The sequence below is a fragment of the Berghia stephanieae genome, chromosome 1 (genome assembly GCF_034508935.2).
Source record: "Berghia stephanieae isolate SIO BIC M18660-M18661 chromosome 1, UCSD_Bste_1.3, whole genome shotgun sequence".
In the NCBI taxonomy this organism is placed as follows: Eukaryota; Metazoa; Mollusca; class Gastropoda; order Nudibranchia; family Aeolidiidae; genus Berghia; species Berghia stephanieae.
In genome coordinates, this window is record NC_088360.1 from 33,162,473 (window position 1) to 33,180,948 (window position 18,476).

General features: G+C 37.4%; 1 protein-coding gene across 1 annotated transcript; it reads right to left on the minus strand.

Annotated features, from left to right (window-relative positions):
* Positions 1–1,563: 1,563 nt before the first annotated feature.
* Positions 1,564–12,982, minus strand: LOC144972329 (programmed cell death protein 2-like). Its single transcript, XM_078913426.1, has 4 exons — positions 12,271–12,982; positions 10,879–11,144; positions 8,804–8,917; positions 1,564–3,908 (listed from the first exon to the last, which is right to left on the minus strand). Exons 1-4 carry the CDS (start codon positions 12,863–12,865, stop codon positions 3,756–3,758), a joined length of 1,128 nt encoding a protein of 375 aa, XP_078769552.1. The 5' UTR covers positions 12,866–12,982; the 3' UTR covers positions 1,564–3,755.
* Between the last annotated feature and the right edge of the window lie 5,494 nt (positions 12,983–18,476).

Genomic DNA, 18,476 nt, shown 5'->3' on the forward strand with positions numbered 1-18,476 from the left:
CTCTGACTTTAGTCAAGGACTTGAAAAAATTGGATTTCATGTGAGCTAAGTAAGTCCTAGACTAAAATTCGGACTAAGGTTGGTAAAATTTTAGGCATTTGCTGAGGCAGGACTTCAACCTTAGTCTGAAATGTAGTTACTAGGTTACATCATAGCGTTGACAAGATAGCAGCTATTTTAAGATTGAGGGCGCTTCAATTGGGAAGGAAAATAAGTCGGTTACCAATACCAATGACAAAAAGTATCCTGTTGCTATTGACAATGGCTTAAAAAAAATATAAGATAAGTGCAGATCATCGGAAGTACATATTTTTGAGAGGAAAAACTATTTAAAAAACCCCCAAAAAACTTAATCTAATCCGCTTGCGAGTGAACGGAGACTCGAAATAGAAGGGTTTGGGTCAAAGAATAAAAAATGATAAGAAAATATAGTGGAGTCAAACGTTATTCTGCTGGCATTGTAACTGACTGAAATAATGTGATTCATCAGAATGCACTTTCTCCTTTGTTTGTTTGGTTGGTTCAATTTGTGTGAGTTTCAATAAAACTTTCATTGGTCTAAATATAAAATAGACAGTCGACCATGGACATCATTGTAGTCTATTAGACTACAGTCAATATCACATGATTTGATTCATCAAGGCAAAAGTAAGTTAAAATATGAAAAGGAATGAAATATTATCTATATAAATGTGTTGCAAATTTTCTCTTTGGAAATCTTTTGCGTTGAAAGTATGAAGGCTGGTATCTTACCTGCCACAGTGTGATACATGGATAGTGAGAAATAAACAAAGACACACACACACACAAAGGATAATTAATATTTTTTTGGCCAAATCCTTTTCCGTTACATTTAACATTAGCCTGTCTATGCCAACGTCATACAAATGGGAGTATCACCAAAACTCATCAACCTGAACACAGGTGACAAAATTGATAGTTTAGTGGCATGGGCGCTTATCACGGGAAAATGTTTGACACGGCAAAATCAGGCCGGCAATTTACTACTCCTGCTGGCAGAACTTTCAATTGGCCAGGAAGGCCAGTTCGAAATTTTTTTGATAGGCTGGCCCGCTGGCTACAACTGGCAGACTTTGATCCATGGCAATATTACAATTTTTTGCGGATAGAGACAATGCTGTTAACAGCCACATTTTCATTTTACACCCGAGTACTGTAAGAGATGTGAGTAAAGTGTCTTTTCCAAGGACTCAACTATGTGCAGAGGGATGCTGGAACCAAAAGCGAGTGTCATATCACTACACCACACAGCTGCACAATACATTACAGAGAGATGATTTATGAGTAAAAAAAAATATCATCTCCCAAAACTTTAACTATAGATTTAACTGTTTCCCTCTCAGCCAAAGACTCTGACGAAGGAAAAGACCAAATCAAGTAATCTCATTCCAAGACAATGACAAAAAGCAAGTTGGAAGAGAGATAGAGAGGTATACAAGACATGGTACGTTCATTTAATTGTAAGTAAATGGGAAGGAAAAACCCAAATGATATAGACACACAAAATGAAAAACTTTATAACCATACACTCAGACAATGACAAAGAATCCCCGCCAAATTTATTCCCAATTCAAATGGTTAAAATTCACTTACAACTTAACATTATAGGAAATCCTGGAATAGTATTAATATTCTTTTATTGCACTTAAATGCACACCAGTACAGGATGTCACAGAAATGTTTCATCCTACATATATAATATATATTTCAAGGATAAATATTTTATAAATAGCTCCTTTAGTCCAATATCACAGCTCTCTTACTTCCAGTCAAGAGGCTGTTGATATAGATCAACAGCCTCCTGACTGGAAGCAAGCAAAACAGATCAGAGATAAAGGATCAGGTTATGTCCATTTCATCAAATATAAAACTGAAAATTAAAAGATATGTTGATCTATGGATACAAAATGTGGGAAAACTAAAATAACTATCAAGTTAAAACAATGATCTTCTCAATCAATGTTCATTTTTATAGTTCCATAAAAGTTTACTTGCATAACAAGTGACTTATTTTCAAAAATACCTCTATTATGGTTATAAATATCTTAATTAAAATATAATTATGGTATTCACATTACAAACCCCTGGGTGACTAAAACAATCTTGAATACCAGAAATAAAAAAGCTAAAAACATATTATTGGGACCTCGAAATTTGGAACTTTTCCAATTGGGACAAAGACAGCTAATCTGGAAATCGCTTAAGCCTGACACTCATACTGAAGATTTTTTTGAAAAAGTCTGTAATTCTGAGAGGCTCATACAATCACAATTTGTTACAATAGATAGTATGCGCTTGGCTAAGAAGCTCACAACATTGTCATCCAGAAGTATAATGGACCAACACATAAAATAATGTGGAACAGTGAACGTTAAAAGTCCGGTTAATACAGTTTAGTGAGAATTACTCATAAACGCGGATGGCAAAAAGCAATAACAAAGAACTGAGTGACGTCAACTTCATTCTACCTATACAGATGACCAAACCAAGAAATAGTGTATGCACTCAATAAATGTGTACACAGGGTGTATCGTTACATGGTCTGTGTCAATGCTTACTAACTTGCCCTAGGTCTTTCAGGGTATGATATGTGGCTCAAGAATTTACAGTCAAATTCAAAGGGGGAGAGGGGTGGGACAGTACTTCTGAGCCAAGTCTGTACTTGCATTACAGACTGCTGACGAATCAAGTTTGACCCGAGATGTCTACCCCGATCAAGAAAAGTAAGTCTACACCATTGATGTCAAGCTGCAAATCCTCGATGATATTGAGGGATTCCCCACGAGATTTTCAAAATAGCCAAGAACTGGGACAAGATTGAGACATAAAGCCATAAACCACAAAGGAAGAACCTTAGACTTGCGACAAATCTGAATAAAAAAAATTATGTCAAAAAACAAGACTAAAGAAAGCAAATCGTGTGTTGTATTCAATAATTTAACTTACGGGATAATTTTTTTGTTGTTAGCACAACTAATGACAACTCACTAGGCACCGCACTAACCTAAACTATAAGTCCTAATGTCAGACTATGAGTGAACAGTGGTGTGGACATAGTTTAAGCAAATGGAAAATGGTGTATGAGCACTGTTTTCGGTCAAACAAATGACAATACACATCGGAGAGTGAAAGTGTAACTGGTCAACTCTTAATCAACAGAAAAAATACACATTCTAACATGATTGGGACGTGCCATAGCCTTGACATTTGTCCGTGCATCGCATCATTTTATTCACGGGTCTCACCACTAACCCATTTTCCCACCATCTTGAAACCCCTGGAATAACACCCCAGATAACAAAGTAATTTTCAACATCAGACATCCCCACCCCTTCTTTCCATCACTACGCACACCCTATTTTTTAAAAACGTTATCATTATCATGAATTGACATTGCACCCATTCATTGATGTAAAATATTGCAACGACACGTTAAAACTGGGAATTTCATTTCTTTCTCATGTTCACAAATTCTTATCCTTGAAATGGAAACTACGAACTATCATTGCACTCCATGCATTAAAAGGTTAAAGGAGTCGATTTATATATAATTTAGTTCCCTAAAACAGTCACATGACTCGCATGTGATTTTAGCTAACAAATTACAATAGTTATCATTTAGAGCACTCAACCACTGTGACACTTTAGGCATTTTACCAAATACATTAACACGTTACATTCCTTTTCATAGTTTCCAATATGGGGGAATCTTAGTATTGACAAAAGCATAATTTCTAATTTCGTTTAACATTATAAAAGTCCTGCTTCCAAAGCACCTCTTCACGATATTCATTTCCAATATCACAGCTCTCTGCACAAGTATACACACATAACGTTCCCCAGTCCAGACTTCCAGCATTCAAATGATTCAATAACTGGGGCATAACCTGGTGAAGATTAAAAAAAAAAAAATTCCGTTAAAAAAGATAGTGGAAGCTTGTGGAGCCAATAACATGGTAGTGTATATATTTCAGTTTAATCCTTGACATCTTATGATTTCATAATCCCTAGACTTCCCAACCTGAACAAATTCAAAGAAATACAATTAAAATAAAAAGTACAAGCTGAACAAACCAATCATTTTCTATGTAAAAATAAACAACAAGACCCAAAACAATCCTAATAACGACAGATAAAGATGATTTCACAACTGAACAAAAATTCTACTGTGCACTCTGGATATGTCGACGTTGCTTCAGTCGATTTTTACCCAAGTGGATTTTATTTCTTGGTCCCTCCCCCTTCTTCCCATATATCACTGGTAAAAAAAAAACCCACTCCACATAAGTCGATGTTCTTATCACTCATGACCACAATAAAATCACATACAAACAAGTATTTCCATTGGTTAAAAAATCTACCAGTAAGAATTTTCATTGGTTATGAAATCTGTGAATGTTTGGCGCTCACCAATGTGATGTCTGGCTTTGCCTGACATCCTTGCTCAATGCACATTCATCATCATCATCATTGCCTTTTTCACCCTGGGTCAGGGTATAGGCCACAGACAAACAGTTTCCATCCTTCTCTATCCTGGGCTAACTTTTTTTTTATCTCATTCCAGGTCTTACCACTTCTATGTATATCAGCTTCTTTAATTCTTCTCCATGTTCCTCATGGCCTTCCCCTTGATCTTCTGCCCTGAGGGTTCCAGTCCAATACTTTCTTTGTTATAGTTGAGTCATTCTTTCTAAGCGTGTCCAATCCACCTCCATCGTCTTCTTCCTATTTCCTCTCCCACTGGTTTCTGCTGTGTTCTTTTCCATACTTCTTCATTTTTTATTCTATCCATCCATTTTATTATGAGTAACTTACGCATGCACCTGTTTACGAAAATCTGTACCCTCCTTATACATGCCTGTGATGCGTTCCAAGTTTCACATCCATACAGTAGGACAGACTTCACGTTTGAGTTGAAAAGTCTTAGCTTTAGTCGAAGGGAGATATCTTTAGTTCTTCAAACTCTGTTCAAAGATGTGAATGCAGCCTGTGCCTTTCCTATTCGTGCTCTCACCTCTGCTTCCGTGCCTCCATCCTTGTCAATTATACTTCCGAGATAGCAGAAAGTGTCTATATCTTCGAGTTCCTGATCTTTTACTTTGATCTGCTCCCTTTGACGCGTACCTATCCTCAACACCTTTGACTTTGCAGGGTGAATTCTTAGACCAATTGATTCCGAGAGGCTGTTTATAATTGTGGTTTTTGCTTGATCTGGTCCTGGGTGTGGGACAAAAGAGCCAGATCATCTGCAAAATCCAGATCATCCAACTGTGTCCAGGGGGTCCACTATATCCCATTTCTTCTCCCTTTGGAGGTTTCCTTCATTAGCCAATCAATGGCAAGGATGAACAGGAATGGTGAGAGCAAGCATCCCTGCTTGACACCAGTCTTAATTTCAAAGCTGTCAGTAAGCTGATCTTCATGTACAACCCTGCAACTTGATCCTTCATACATTTCCTTAATGAGGTTTACTATCTTTTCAGGGAGTCCATAATGTGCCAGAATTTTCCACAATGTTGCTCTGTCAATACTGTCGAAAGCCTTCTCGTAATCCAGAAAGTTGACAATAAGAGGAGAGTTCCATTCTATAGACTGTTCCACTATGACTCGCAGAGAGGCAATCTGGTCGGTGGTTGAACGGTTTTTTCCGAAAACCTGCCTGTTCGTCCCGCAGTTTAGCATCTGTTGCATTCTTAATTCTCTCTAAAATAATACGGTTGAAAACCTTTCCTGGGATAGAAAGAAGAGTGATGCCTCGATAATTATTACAATTACTGAGGTCCCCTTTCTTTGGAAGCTTGATAAGATGTCCTTCCTTCCAATCCTTTGGGAATATCCCGTCATTCCAGATTCTCTCAAATAGTGGGTGCAGGGCCTCAGCATTTCTTTCCGCATCAATTTTTAGAGCCTCCGGTGGAATCTGGTCTGGTCCAGCAGCTTTCCCCCTTTTCATCTTGTTAATGGCACCCACAATCTCTGCTATCGATGGTGGATCACAGCTAATTGGTAGCTCATTCCTTGCAGGCAAAATTTCTGGCTGGTTGTCTGGTGGTGGTCTGTTCAGAAGGCAGTTGAAATGTTCCCTCCATCGTTCAGATTGAGCCTCTTTTCCAAAAATAGTTTTCCCATCTTTGTCTTTGACTGGTATCTCTGGTTTCCCATATTTTCCAGCAAGTGTCTTGGTAGTTTGATAAAGGATCCTCATGTGTCCTCCTGTCGCTGCTGCTTCTGCTTTCTCTGCAAGTCTGTTCATGAATGCTTCCTTGTCTTTCTTCACAGATCTTTTGACTTCCTTAGCTATGGCTCGATACTGCTCTTGTGCATCCAGTCTTGAAGCCCTTGTTCGGCTTGCATTCACTTGTTCCTTCCTTGTTCTCCTCTTTTCAATAAGGTCCAAGGTGGTTGGACTTATCCATTCTTTATGTTCCGATTTCTTTACCCCCAATACCTCGTGGCAAGTTGTTATGTAGACTTCCTTGATCTTTGCCCAATGTGACTCTACATCTATGTCCTCCTCGAGCTCAGTAAGAGGTTGGAATCTATTACTTAATTGTAGTTTGAATTCCTCATTCTTTTCCCCATCAAGTGCATTCACCTCGAATTTTCTTCTTGTATGTGATCTGGTCCCATGTTTTCTGAGTCGGAGCTTAAGCTTTGCCAATAGCAGGTGGTGGTCTGATCCAACATCTGCCCCTCTCCGTACTGTCACATCTTCCAATGAACGTCTGAATCTTCGAGAGATACAAAAATGATCAATCTGATTCTCTGTCACACCATCTGGTGAGACCCAAGTTGCTTTGTGGATCCTCTTATGGGGGAAACACTGATCCTCCAATCACCAAACTGTTGAATGCACAGAAATTTGCAAATCTCTCTCCATTATCGTTCATTTCTCCCATGCCATGACGTCCCATGATACCTTCATAACCTACGTTATCCTGTCCCACTTTTGCATTAGCATCTCCCATCAATATGTTGATGTCTTTCCTTGGCAACTTGTTAATGACTTGTTGTAGCAGACTATAAAATGTATCTTTGTCCTCATCTATTGCATCATTTGTTGGGACATAGATCTGTACAATGTTCATGCTGATCTTCTTACTCCGTGTTGTAAAGGACGCCATGATGATCCTTTCTCCGTGTTGTTCCCATCCTCTCAGTGACTTCTGGGCAAACTTGCTTAGAATTATTCCTACTCCCTGTGTCAGAATCCCGTCCCCTCTCCCTGATTATAAAATCTTCTCCCCAGACTTGAGGTGTTTCTGTCCGGATTGTATCCAGTGGGTTTCGCTTACTCCAAGTATATGCAGCCTGTATCTTCTCATTTCAGTCACAACTTGAGAGCTTTTTCCTGCTTCATACATGGTGCGAACGTTCCACAACGCAATTCGAAGCTGCTTGTTTGGCAAAGATGTCATCGGGTCAGCAGAGTCCTTTCGGCTTTGTCTGTTGTCCTTCATAAATTCTGTAATTCCAGAAACTCTTCGGTCGCCCAAGCTAAAAAAAGGATTTGGTTTGTCTGTCTGCGTTTCTGAAACGGATTGAGTTTAACGGAAAGGGGTGTTAACCCTTTGCCAACCCCACAACCTGGAGGACCAGGTGACTCAAAGATGGAGGAATCACACACCAATAGTCGCCTTTTACGACACGCTGGCTTGGCGTTGGGCTATTCTTGACCCTCTCAGTTGAGGGACCCCGGACACCACACGGGGACAATGTACATTAGCAGTATCGAATAGCTTTGATTTATCCATCTCACATTTTACATCATTGCAATTTCATGTCAAGATTATCATATTATTTTTTTCCTAATCCCAGGCCATCCTATCTAATGACCCTCTTAATTAGTATAATTTTATCAAGCATTCAATTCAAGTCTTTAACTACAATCACAAACAAAAGGTTGACAACCCTATTGCTGAAAAGAAAGATCGAGCTGATTGATGCAATTGAAAAGTCTGGCATGAGACAGAAAATCATCGCAGAGGAAATTGGCATACCAGCTAATTCAGTCTCGACAATTTACAAGAAGGTGACCACTAGAGGAACTCTACTTCTCTGGTCAATTCGATGCGACCTAACAACATCAGTGGAAAGCGCACCATGAAAAGCCATACTTATTCTAGATTGGCTTGCTTTGTTCACCCACATTGAAAAAACAAACAAAAACAAAAATTTGATCTGCAGCAAATTTGATCTAACTTCTCCTGTTATTTGACAAAAAAAAAAAAAAGAAAAAGAAAAAAAGAAGCAATAAGACAACCAAGCACATATAATTATGCATGGGTACTTTGCAAAATTGTACATCAAATAAAAAATCAGCTCTGATGAGTTGGTGTCAGTCAAAAGTGAATTATAAGCACCCTCGCTGTTTTGATTTTAAATTGATGTGAATTTACTAAAACCAGGTAGTAAATAAAATTTTGCAGCCTAAAAAAAAAATAAACAAACAAAAAAACAACAATCCCCCCCCCCCCCCCCCCCCCCCAATTTTTTAAAAAAATCCATATATATAGATCCACCACTTCTATTTACAATAAAATGAGTGGATTAAAAGGTGAAGACAACAGGATGGGCAAGGTCGTAAACTGATAAATTTAAGAGATGGGGAAAGTTAGTTTTGCCAATTAATTTGGGCAATTGAATATAAGGAAATAAGAGCACTGAAGATAAGGTAAGGCTATTGTACATGATTGTCATTAATATTAGAGCAAAAGGGAAAAATTATTTCATAATGGTACATGAAGTAAACAAAATGATGAATGATTACAACAAAACTTACTTGAAATTCAAAAATTCTTTCAGAGCCACAAGAACATTGTGGAATATCCCCTTGACCTGGTTTATGAAATGCTGACACCCAGAGAGGCTCTCCACCCCTCAAGTATCGAAGTACCTGGGAACAATGATTTAAATGCTTTGAAATAGAGATGTGTCACGGATTCTTTACTGACATATTTTTGAACAAAGATTTTGTGCGCTCCCCCCCCCCCCCCCCCCCCCCCCCATTTGGACTGAATTTTATTTTTTTTACTTCACACACTTATGACCTCCATTAAGAAAAAAGAAACAACAAAACAACAAAAACAAACCAAAACAAATCAAAGACAAATAAACAGCTCCCCCCCCCCCCAAAAGAAAGCCAAGACAATTACATGACTAAAATAAAGTCATGGTTTAACTGATACTGTACATACAACGCTTTTATAAGTTTAATTGCACTGTCACGGGCGGCGGCGACACTAAAGGGTCATTTTCTTTATTTGATGAAATATCCTAAAAAGTTACATAATTTCAAATTACTCATGAATTAATTTTTTTTTCAAAAATCCGGCTCCTACTCCTAGAGGACCTGCGTAATTGTATGACACTCATTTGTAGAAAGTTTGAAGAAGATTGGTTGAAAACTGAGGGAGGAGATAGGTTTTTAGTGACGAAAATTGCAGTTTTGAGAAAAACGCATTTAATAGTCAAAGTAAACGAGTTTAGGGAAAAACTCTCCTCTCACTCTCTGATTGGATTGGGACCACATGACATAATTAAGAACAAAGTGATTGGTTTATGAAGATGGAGGAGAGTTTTTACTTTTCATTGATGTTTTTGCCTTTACTTAGTTATAAAGACTATTTGATATTCTTTCATGAAATCAGTTCACTGAAACTAAAAATGGGCAGGATTTAAACAAATGGTCGCATGACAACATCCCACCGAAATCTAATTTTAGCAAACTGGGTCAAAATTAATCATTTCTAGTGTCGCCCCCCCCCCCTTAATTAAGCAACTCAGATATGTTGCCTAAAAACATTGTAGGAAACTTCTTTCACCTTTTATTATCATTACTATAATAACTACTACTACTACTACTACTACTACTACTATGTTTTAAAAACAAACCATTGTGGTCATTTTTCTAACTCCCAGGTAGGAATGCCCTAGCACGCAAGACCAAACATATTTTTACATCATTCATTGCGAAGAGTAAATGACCCTAAAGATCATAGTCATATGGGTGAATCACAATTAGATACCTAGCTAGCAGCTGTATCTTGCAATACAAGCTGTTGATAAAGTGTCAAAATTAGTTACCATAATTCCTTCATAAAATGGGGTATGTGTGTGTGTGTGTGTGTGTGTGAAAATCTGTTGGTGATAAAATGGTGTAAACCACTACTAGTACAAATCAATAATTCCATACCCAATAACAAATGATGTTATTCCTTGATAGAGTCCATCATCACAAAAATAATCCAATGTACACTTAAAACAACAACTAATAACATATATACACAGAAACTCAATTAACCCCACCGCACTTCACGACTCTGCTAGTTTGACCCATCGTCACCACCACCACTTAAACTAAAGAGACTACATTCCCTCTTGAACTGTCTAACCAACAATTAAATGTGCGTGTGTGTGTGTTTGGGTGTGAGGGAGGAAGAGGGACAGAAAATGTTATTTAAAAGTTTTATTTTAAATGATACAGTTAAAGATTGTCATTAAACAAGAAGCCCTGTGGTGCAGTAGACAAAGATTTCTGTTATCTAGATAAACCAAGTTTGAATCGCGGGATGGCCATTTTAAATAATTTTTCTTTTTTGAGTCATGCACTGTCCTCATCAATATCATCATTACCACAATTATTTGTATGTCATATGTTTTGAAATTTTTGTTTTATTAAATTTCATATTTTAAAAAATGTTTAAATACGATATAGCACAAACAATCCAGGGCTGAAAAAGCCGTAACAAAAATAATCATTCTTAGAACATTCTCCCTTTATATGGTATTGTAGATTTTCATATTAACTGGAAGGAATTTATCTTAAACTATTAGGTAACTTATATTATATTGTACCTGTGTCGGTTCTGGCTCAATCTTCTTTCTAAAGCGGAGAAAGTATTTATCATCATCTGTCTCCCCCGTTGCAGCTTGGTCAAGGTCTTCTTCTGCATATTGGGCACTTTCATCAACAGAACCTTTTATCTTTAATGCCTTCATCATCATCTTATACTCCTCCATTCTTTCCTTGTCAGATTTATTTTTCCTTGATGATTCTGAGTCAACTTCCTCCTCTTCCACAAGTAATTCATACTCCTTAAAAAGCAACCCATGTCCTTGATCTAAATAGCATAAGAGAAACATTTAGTTAAATTATAAACCATGGGTGAAAAGTGCAGTGAAAACCAATTATTCTAAAAAGTTTGATCGACCAGAAAAAATATGAAATGTTGCTTTTCCCCTTTGTTGGGTATTTTAAGAAACCTCCATCAATCTGAAAGTGCTAATCCTCATAAGTACAAAACAAAAAAAAAAAAAAAACAACACAAGTGCTTATAATATGGCTAACTTTATCTTGTTGAGCAGGATTTTGCATCACGTCCTTGATGTCACATACTCAGCTTAATCTAAGTCTTATTTAAAAAATGAGTAGTGTATGTGGGGCACTGTTTATTGAGTGCAAAGTGTAAGCTTTGAATGTTGTGACGTAAGAAGAGAGACATATGTATTTTTAATTCATAAGTTACAAGATCACTTGATTTTCTTATGAAGTTCTATCACTAGCAGATCTTCAAAAATGCAAGACCCATATCCCAGTCACCAGAGCTTTTGATGTTACAAAACCGCCTGCTAGATAAAAACAGAGAAAATTACAAAAGACAGCGTCTATTGTGTTGTATCAACTACTGAGCGGGTGAGAACCAAACTAACTCAACAAACCCCTGGAAGTTTTACCAGAATCGACGTTGTGGGTTCGAATCCTGGTTACGCCTCTTTTCTTTTTTTAAAAAATTCTGTCTTCATTTTACAGAACGTTGCAAGGGATAAATGTCCCATCCATCCTCCCCCAACCTCTTTTTTTTTTTTTTTGTGCGAGTCTATTCTTTTCTCCTTTTTGTTTGGCCTTTTGTTCCGTTTCTGAGCATGAATTTGAATTTCTTTTTTTAAAAATTATTGTTTGTTATTTTTCTCCTCTATCTGACCATTTGATCGCTCTCTGAATATTTCTGTTTGTTTGGTTTTTAATTATTTATTCTTTTTAGACACTTTTTGAGATCGGAGTGGGGACGAATATGACAATTTGCTATCTAGAATGTCTAGAAACTAGAAATGCCAAGAGAGAGAGAGAGAGAGAGAGAGAGAGAGAGAGAGAGAGAGAGAGAGTGAGAGAGAGTTAAAAAAAAAAGAGGTGGGGGGAGGATAATATATTAATATTATCATTTTTTAAAGTTATTTTTACCCACTCACCGTCATCCATTTTGTCGTCGGTTTGATTAGCTATTTCATCACACAATCTCTTATGCTGGTACTTCCAATCTTGAGTTTGATGATCTCTCGTACAATAGTATGTTTTCTTACACTTTGCACATTTCTTGGAGCTTTTAATACCACACACAGTACATACATTTTGAAAGCATCTCGCGTGAGGAAATGAACTGCAATCTTCGTCACTGTCGAGATCCTCATCGGGTGGATCTTGGCTGTAAAAGACATTTTTCAAAGCAAGCTGAGATCTCAAAACTTTAAAATTCTGACTCCCGTTTTCTTTGGCACATGAATCTTGAAAACATACAAATATAAAAATGGTTCGATGAAAGGTGTCATCGGTCTTCAGTGGTGCATACACTTGCATCAAGAAAACAGTAGGTCCTCCACAAATACTGCATTTTACCAATTCTGATTCCGGAACTGGATCAAGAGAAAGCCAGGCAGGTTTACCACCCACCTTACTTGGAAAGAACTTACTAGTCATAAGCCGCCAATCTATTTCGTCAACAAAGCCCAATTTAACTTTAGATTGAAGATCATTTTCACATTGGGAAGTATCAGTCGATGATGCCATTGTTTACAATTCAACATGTGGTGGATTTTAAAAATTTTCATTCACGAAAGAGTCCTAAAATGCAAAACTACAACATCATCATGTCAACGAAACAATACAAAAGCAAGGAACGAAAGGATATGAAAACGGTTTGATTAATTAAACATACATTTCTGTTACTTTATCATTTATTTACTCATCACAATAATCTGATTTTTACACCAAAATCTATTACACATCAATAGACAATGTAATTTAAGCGAAGAGAGTGTGTAATTATGAAACGACCTTCACCTTAAATTTAGGCTCCCCCTCTTTTCATTTTCAACCAATCAAATGCTTAAATGTTTATTTTTAGAATGTAAACATCCTTTCTTAAAGTTACCACATGTTCTGAGTCAATAGACACTTAGATAACCACGCCTGCCACGCCTCTAGGACAGTCGTCATAATGTAAATAATGGCAGTGATTGGTAGACATGGCGAACTCCACAGGTTTTACTATCGGTGGTATGTGTCTAAGTAAAATACCCACTGTTCTATCACTTGATCAATCAGAACAACATCTCTAAACTTAAACGTTTATAATCTGACGCGAGAAAATCTTGTGATAACTAATCACCCATTTGGTGGTATAAAAACAATAACAATGATCTGAGAAAGGTCGATATCATTCACGTTATTATTTATAAACAACCAACTATGTTTGTCCGAGCACGTGTGGAGGTGTGTCACAAATTCTATGTTTTGATTGGTCAAAAATCTATTGGTTAATTCGAAAACGATTTGGAGTGTTTGAGATAATCTTAGCAGGAATTATAACAGTGCAAAGTTTGGCCAATACTGACAGATCAAACTTGTCTCAAGCAAAGGACAACAAAGCTAATAGAGGAAGCAGTAATCGTTCGATATTCAACAAAATTCTACATTTCTCCACGGCAACTTCAACTTTATCATCCTCTCTCTGACAACGCCAGTCTCGTTAACAACAAATACAGCTTAGTTTGAATTTGTACCTATTTGTAATTGACACTCCTTATGTAATATATTTTTGTATGCTGTTCTCCAACTTACTTTGGCTCTTTTAGATTGAATAATCCATGCTGATTTCAATGTCACCAAAAATTGTCAGGGTATATGAAAATGAATGATTCTGAATACACTTCGTGCGAAATTCTAAGCAGATTGGCCGTGATTAAATAAATAATACCCTCCATGCACCATAGAAAATAGAAAATAACTCTTCCAACCCGGACCGTTTTGTAAGATACCTTGTCAAGCGCTTACGCCACTTTTATTGGATATTGCTCCATAAAAATGGTCAAGTTTTAAAACATATTTTTAAATAATAAAATGAACTCTAGGTATGGATATCACAATTTATTTCCTGTAAGTGTAAGGTCTAAAACAGATCCAAGAACCTTATACTGTAATTGCTGGTTGGACAAATACCTGGAGAGGGTAATCATTTTTTTTAATGTGTTGTTTCTTTAGTAAGTGATATTTGGTATTTCCGATATAATGTATGATAAATCGCATTTGAATAGGTAAATAAATAAAATTAGCCTGATACACTTTTTTTTTCTCGAAACAAATTAGCAGTCGAATAAGCAGCGTTTCCATTCTGAAATGTGTCTCGATAGAGACTCGCATGAGTCATAGGATATAGACCAGGTATACTCGCAGGGCTCGAACCCATGACTTTTAGATGCCCATTTACATATATGAATTTGATGAGGTAAGATGTGAAGTTCTTCAAAGCCATAAAGCCTATGATGATGGAGTTTACCTTGGTTTCATCTGTAATAAACGGAAAATTACAATTGCTTGTCACCCTTTTGATAGGGCACAAATATATCACAAAGTACTTTCCCATATATCTAATGGACAGCTACACAATCACTGCTTGGCGTCAGAACAAATCTCGACTGCACCAGGATTTATACCAGTCCCTTTGTTTATGAGGCGAGTGCTTTACCACTCAGCTGTCGCGGGACCCCAACATGTAAAGTGTTTTGGACAAAATTTGTAATCGTTGTGATCTATGTAGGGTCACTTTTCGCTTATATGTTGCTTGACTCTTTCAAATAGTCTATACGCTGTAAAAGTAGTAGTAATAGTAGTAATAGTAGTATCAGTAGTAGTAGTAGTTGTAGTAGTAGTAGTTGTAGTAGTAGTTGTAGTAGTAGTAGTAGTAGTAGTAGTTGTAGTAGTAGTAGTAGCAGCAGCAAAATTCGTTGTAACAGTAACACCTTACCCAGCGAACGCTTTTAAGCAGCACATTTCCATTAGATCCATCATGATCAGTGCGCTTCATAATACTTAATTTATTCCATGAGCATACTTTATTTATGGAAACAAATTTTCAGTCAATTTTTCAGAAGTAGCCTAAAAATCAGAAAAGTAAGTGTGTATGAACAGTGCCAGACAAAGCAAGAAAGAAAAATACAGGAATAAAACTATTCCAAATAAAATCAGGACGAGGAGGAAGACATTTGAGTTAGCCCCATTTTCATTATATAAAAAAAATATCAAATCAAATATCCTCTGTATTGTTTGTGTCGTGTGATGCAAGCGAGGGTTCACAGCGTAAAACCCGTACCCTTGTAAAGAATACAGGAATTAAAATTGTCCAAACTATCGGGAATCTCTGTGGTGCAATGGCAGCATGTCTGACCGGTAATAAGAAGGTCTGAGGTTCGATCCCCAGTCAGGGAGGACTGCTTTTTTTTTTGGGGGGGGGGGTGATGTTTTTTTCGTGTATTTTTCTTTACCGCTTTGTCTGACACCTTTCATAAAAACTTGTTCAGATCTTTATCCTACGCCGTTGCCTGCTCCCTAGTTTCTAAAAGTAGCCTAATATGCTTCATATAGGTGCCTGTCACCACTGGAAGGCAATGTTCTTTCAGAGGGGCTAATGGGCTTAAAATGCAATATATTTGACACCACGCCAGAGCCAGAGCTTTTCATATCATTGCCATGTTCAATACAACTTGTATGAAAATTCATTAAGAACCTTTGACCCTACTATAATTTAACTCTTGATATAACACCCCGCGTAAAAGATCAGAAAAGAGAGCACAATGCATTATTGCATAATGACGATCCATTGCCTTTGGCATGTTTTCAATAACAATTGGGATTATTTCTTTCCTTAATCACTTCAATTTAAATATCACCAACCCTTAAACATTTCACGTGGTTTTACCAAAAAACAAAAAACAAAAAACAAAAACAAAATCATAACAGGTAATGTTATTTTGTCTTCAGGTGACTTGAAAAAACGAAGCACCCGTCATTGGCATCGACCTCGGCACGACCCACAGACTACTTCTACTACCACTACTATGACGACTACACCGATGAGAGAGAGAGAGAGAGATAGAGAGAAAGAGAGAGAGAGAGAGAGAGAGAGAGAGAGAGAGAGAGAGAGAGAGAGAGAGAGAGAGAGAGAGAGAGAGAGAGAGAGAGAGAGAGAGAGAGAGGGGTATTCTTTTCTTGCCCTCTCACCATACATGACTTAGACTTGTCTACATTGTTAGATCAAAGGAATGGATGCCGCAATTTTGCACGTTCTTCCCATTTCACACATAGTAACATAGTATCTACTAATACTAGGTATGTGTCATCATCAGTCAGAGAGACTGATCAGCAAGTTCAAAGAGGTGAGTTTCACTCTTTGTGTCTTCTCATTCATATGTGGAATGTCGGTTGATAGTTGTGTAACATCAAATAGAAATGTTGATCGTCTCCACAGAATTCACCAAAAATCAAAGTAGGAGGAGGTTATTTTACCTCCTGTTATTACACCGATTCCAGATTGCTGGACAATACGATTTATCATTTTATCAGCTAATTGGGAGGGGCATAGAAAAAATAAATGGTCATATGTAATTGGTTGATTGAAGAGTATGTAGAGAGAGGGTATCTGTCAGGGGGGGGGTGGGGGTATTAAAATGCTGCAAAAGAAGATGGGTACAAGTCACCACGAAAGCATAATTATTTGCTCTTATATCATCAATTCCTATCGCCAGATATTTATTCACACTGACGATGGTTGGGGTTAATTTGTTCAAATGCGTTATAAAAAGACACTATCTTTGTGAGTTCTCAATCATTGTCACTCACTCTGTCGTTAACCATGCTTAATACTGCTTGAGAGAGAGAGAGAGAGAGAGAGAGAGAGAGAGAGAGAGAGAGAGAGAGAGAGAAAGAAAGGAAGAGAGAAAGAAAGAAAGACAGAGAGGGGGGAGAGAGAGAGAGAGAGAGAGAGAGAGAGAGAGAGAGAGAGAGAGAGAGAGAGAGAGAGAGAGAGAGAAGAGAAAAGAAAGAAAGAGAGAGAGAGAGAGAGAGAGAGAGAGAGAGAGAGAGAGAGAGAGAGAGAGAGAGAGAGAGAGAGAGAGAGAGATTGTGCTACTCATTGTACACAATATTTTGAATAATGACTTAACTACATGTTGGCATGGTACTGTCACTGTTTGAAATCAACGGGTCCGAAATGTTGAAAGGAATTCCCGCGTTCTCCTCACTTTTAATCCATTCCTCCTAATAACACCATTGTGTCATAAAACAGGTACGTTTGAACAAGCGAGTCCTACTCATTAATATGCGTAGAGTCGATTAATCCGGTGTAAAATCAAAGAATTGTATGAACCGCTGTCGGTCCACGGATGGTAAATTTAATTGGACACATGTCATAAATAATCGGCGTGGGAGGGGCTTAGATAGACAGATAGATAGATAGATCCAAGCAAACAAGTCCCTCTTTCTTTTATCTTTTTGTCGATGTATGTTTGATTTCTATTGCTACCATTGTTATTAATATAAACAAACATTTCTTTTTTTTTTTAAATTGAGCTTTATATAGAGCAATATCCACTAAATGTGCTCAAAGCGCTTTACATGGGGTCCCTCTGGTCAACAGCAACATTTAACTTGTAGGACATTAAAAAAAAAAAAATATATAAACACGATCAATGGAGCCAAGCCTAAAATGTACAAGTAAAAGTGTAGTTTAATATTTCTAATTTAGTTTATCATCATAAACCTGACCTTTTTTTTTCTATTTTCCGTCAACAAATCAAGGTTAATCGAGCTCAAAGTCATTATAATAGAGATTAAATCGCACAGCGTCCCTAAAAATAAAATGGCGGCGCTCGACCCCTCACTAGCCAGTTTTGATGACGTTCCCCCCCCCCCCCCCCCCAATAGTGGGCAGGTAACTCAACTTCGTCTAACGGCAACATTTTCACCGATCCAAAGTGTTGCGACTATCCGGAGTGGACTGTACTAAAATTAAAATCTATACACCTGGCTGCCAACTTTTCAAAATGCAATAAATTATGGATGTCTTGCGTCATACCAAATGCCAAAAAGGGTATGTCAAGTCAACCCAGTATTTATTTTGATTATTATTTTAAAAAATGAAAACAAAATCTTACAAAGCTTTTGCATCAAATCCCAGATATTTTCTTCTAATTGAAGACCATTTGCAAGGGTCCTGATAGCTCAGTTGGTAGAGCACTCAATTCATATGCAAAGGGACAAAAGGGATCGAGATCAAGATTTTTTCTGACTCCCCTGTCCACCCAGACGTAATTGGGTAGCTGGGTCTGTTATATCTGGCAGACAG

Excerpts from the sequence above, each read along its gene's own strand:
- LOC144972329 (XM_078913426.1), bottom strand. The coding sequence starts at position 12,865 with ATGGCATCATCGACTGATACTTCCCAATGTGAAAATGATCTTCAATCT. Across the intron at positions 8,918-10,878 it reads TTGAGCCAGAACCGACACAG|GTACTTCGATACTTGAGGGG; the intron begins GTACAATATAAT and ends CATTGTTCCCAG. Across the intron at positions 3,909-8,803 it reads AAAGAATTTTTGAATTTCAA|GTTATGCCCCAGTTATTGAA; the intron begins GTAAGTTTTGTT and ends AATCTTCACCAG.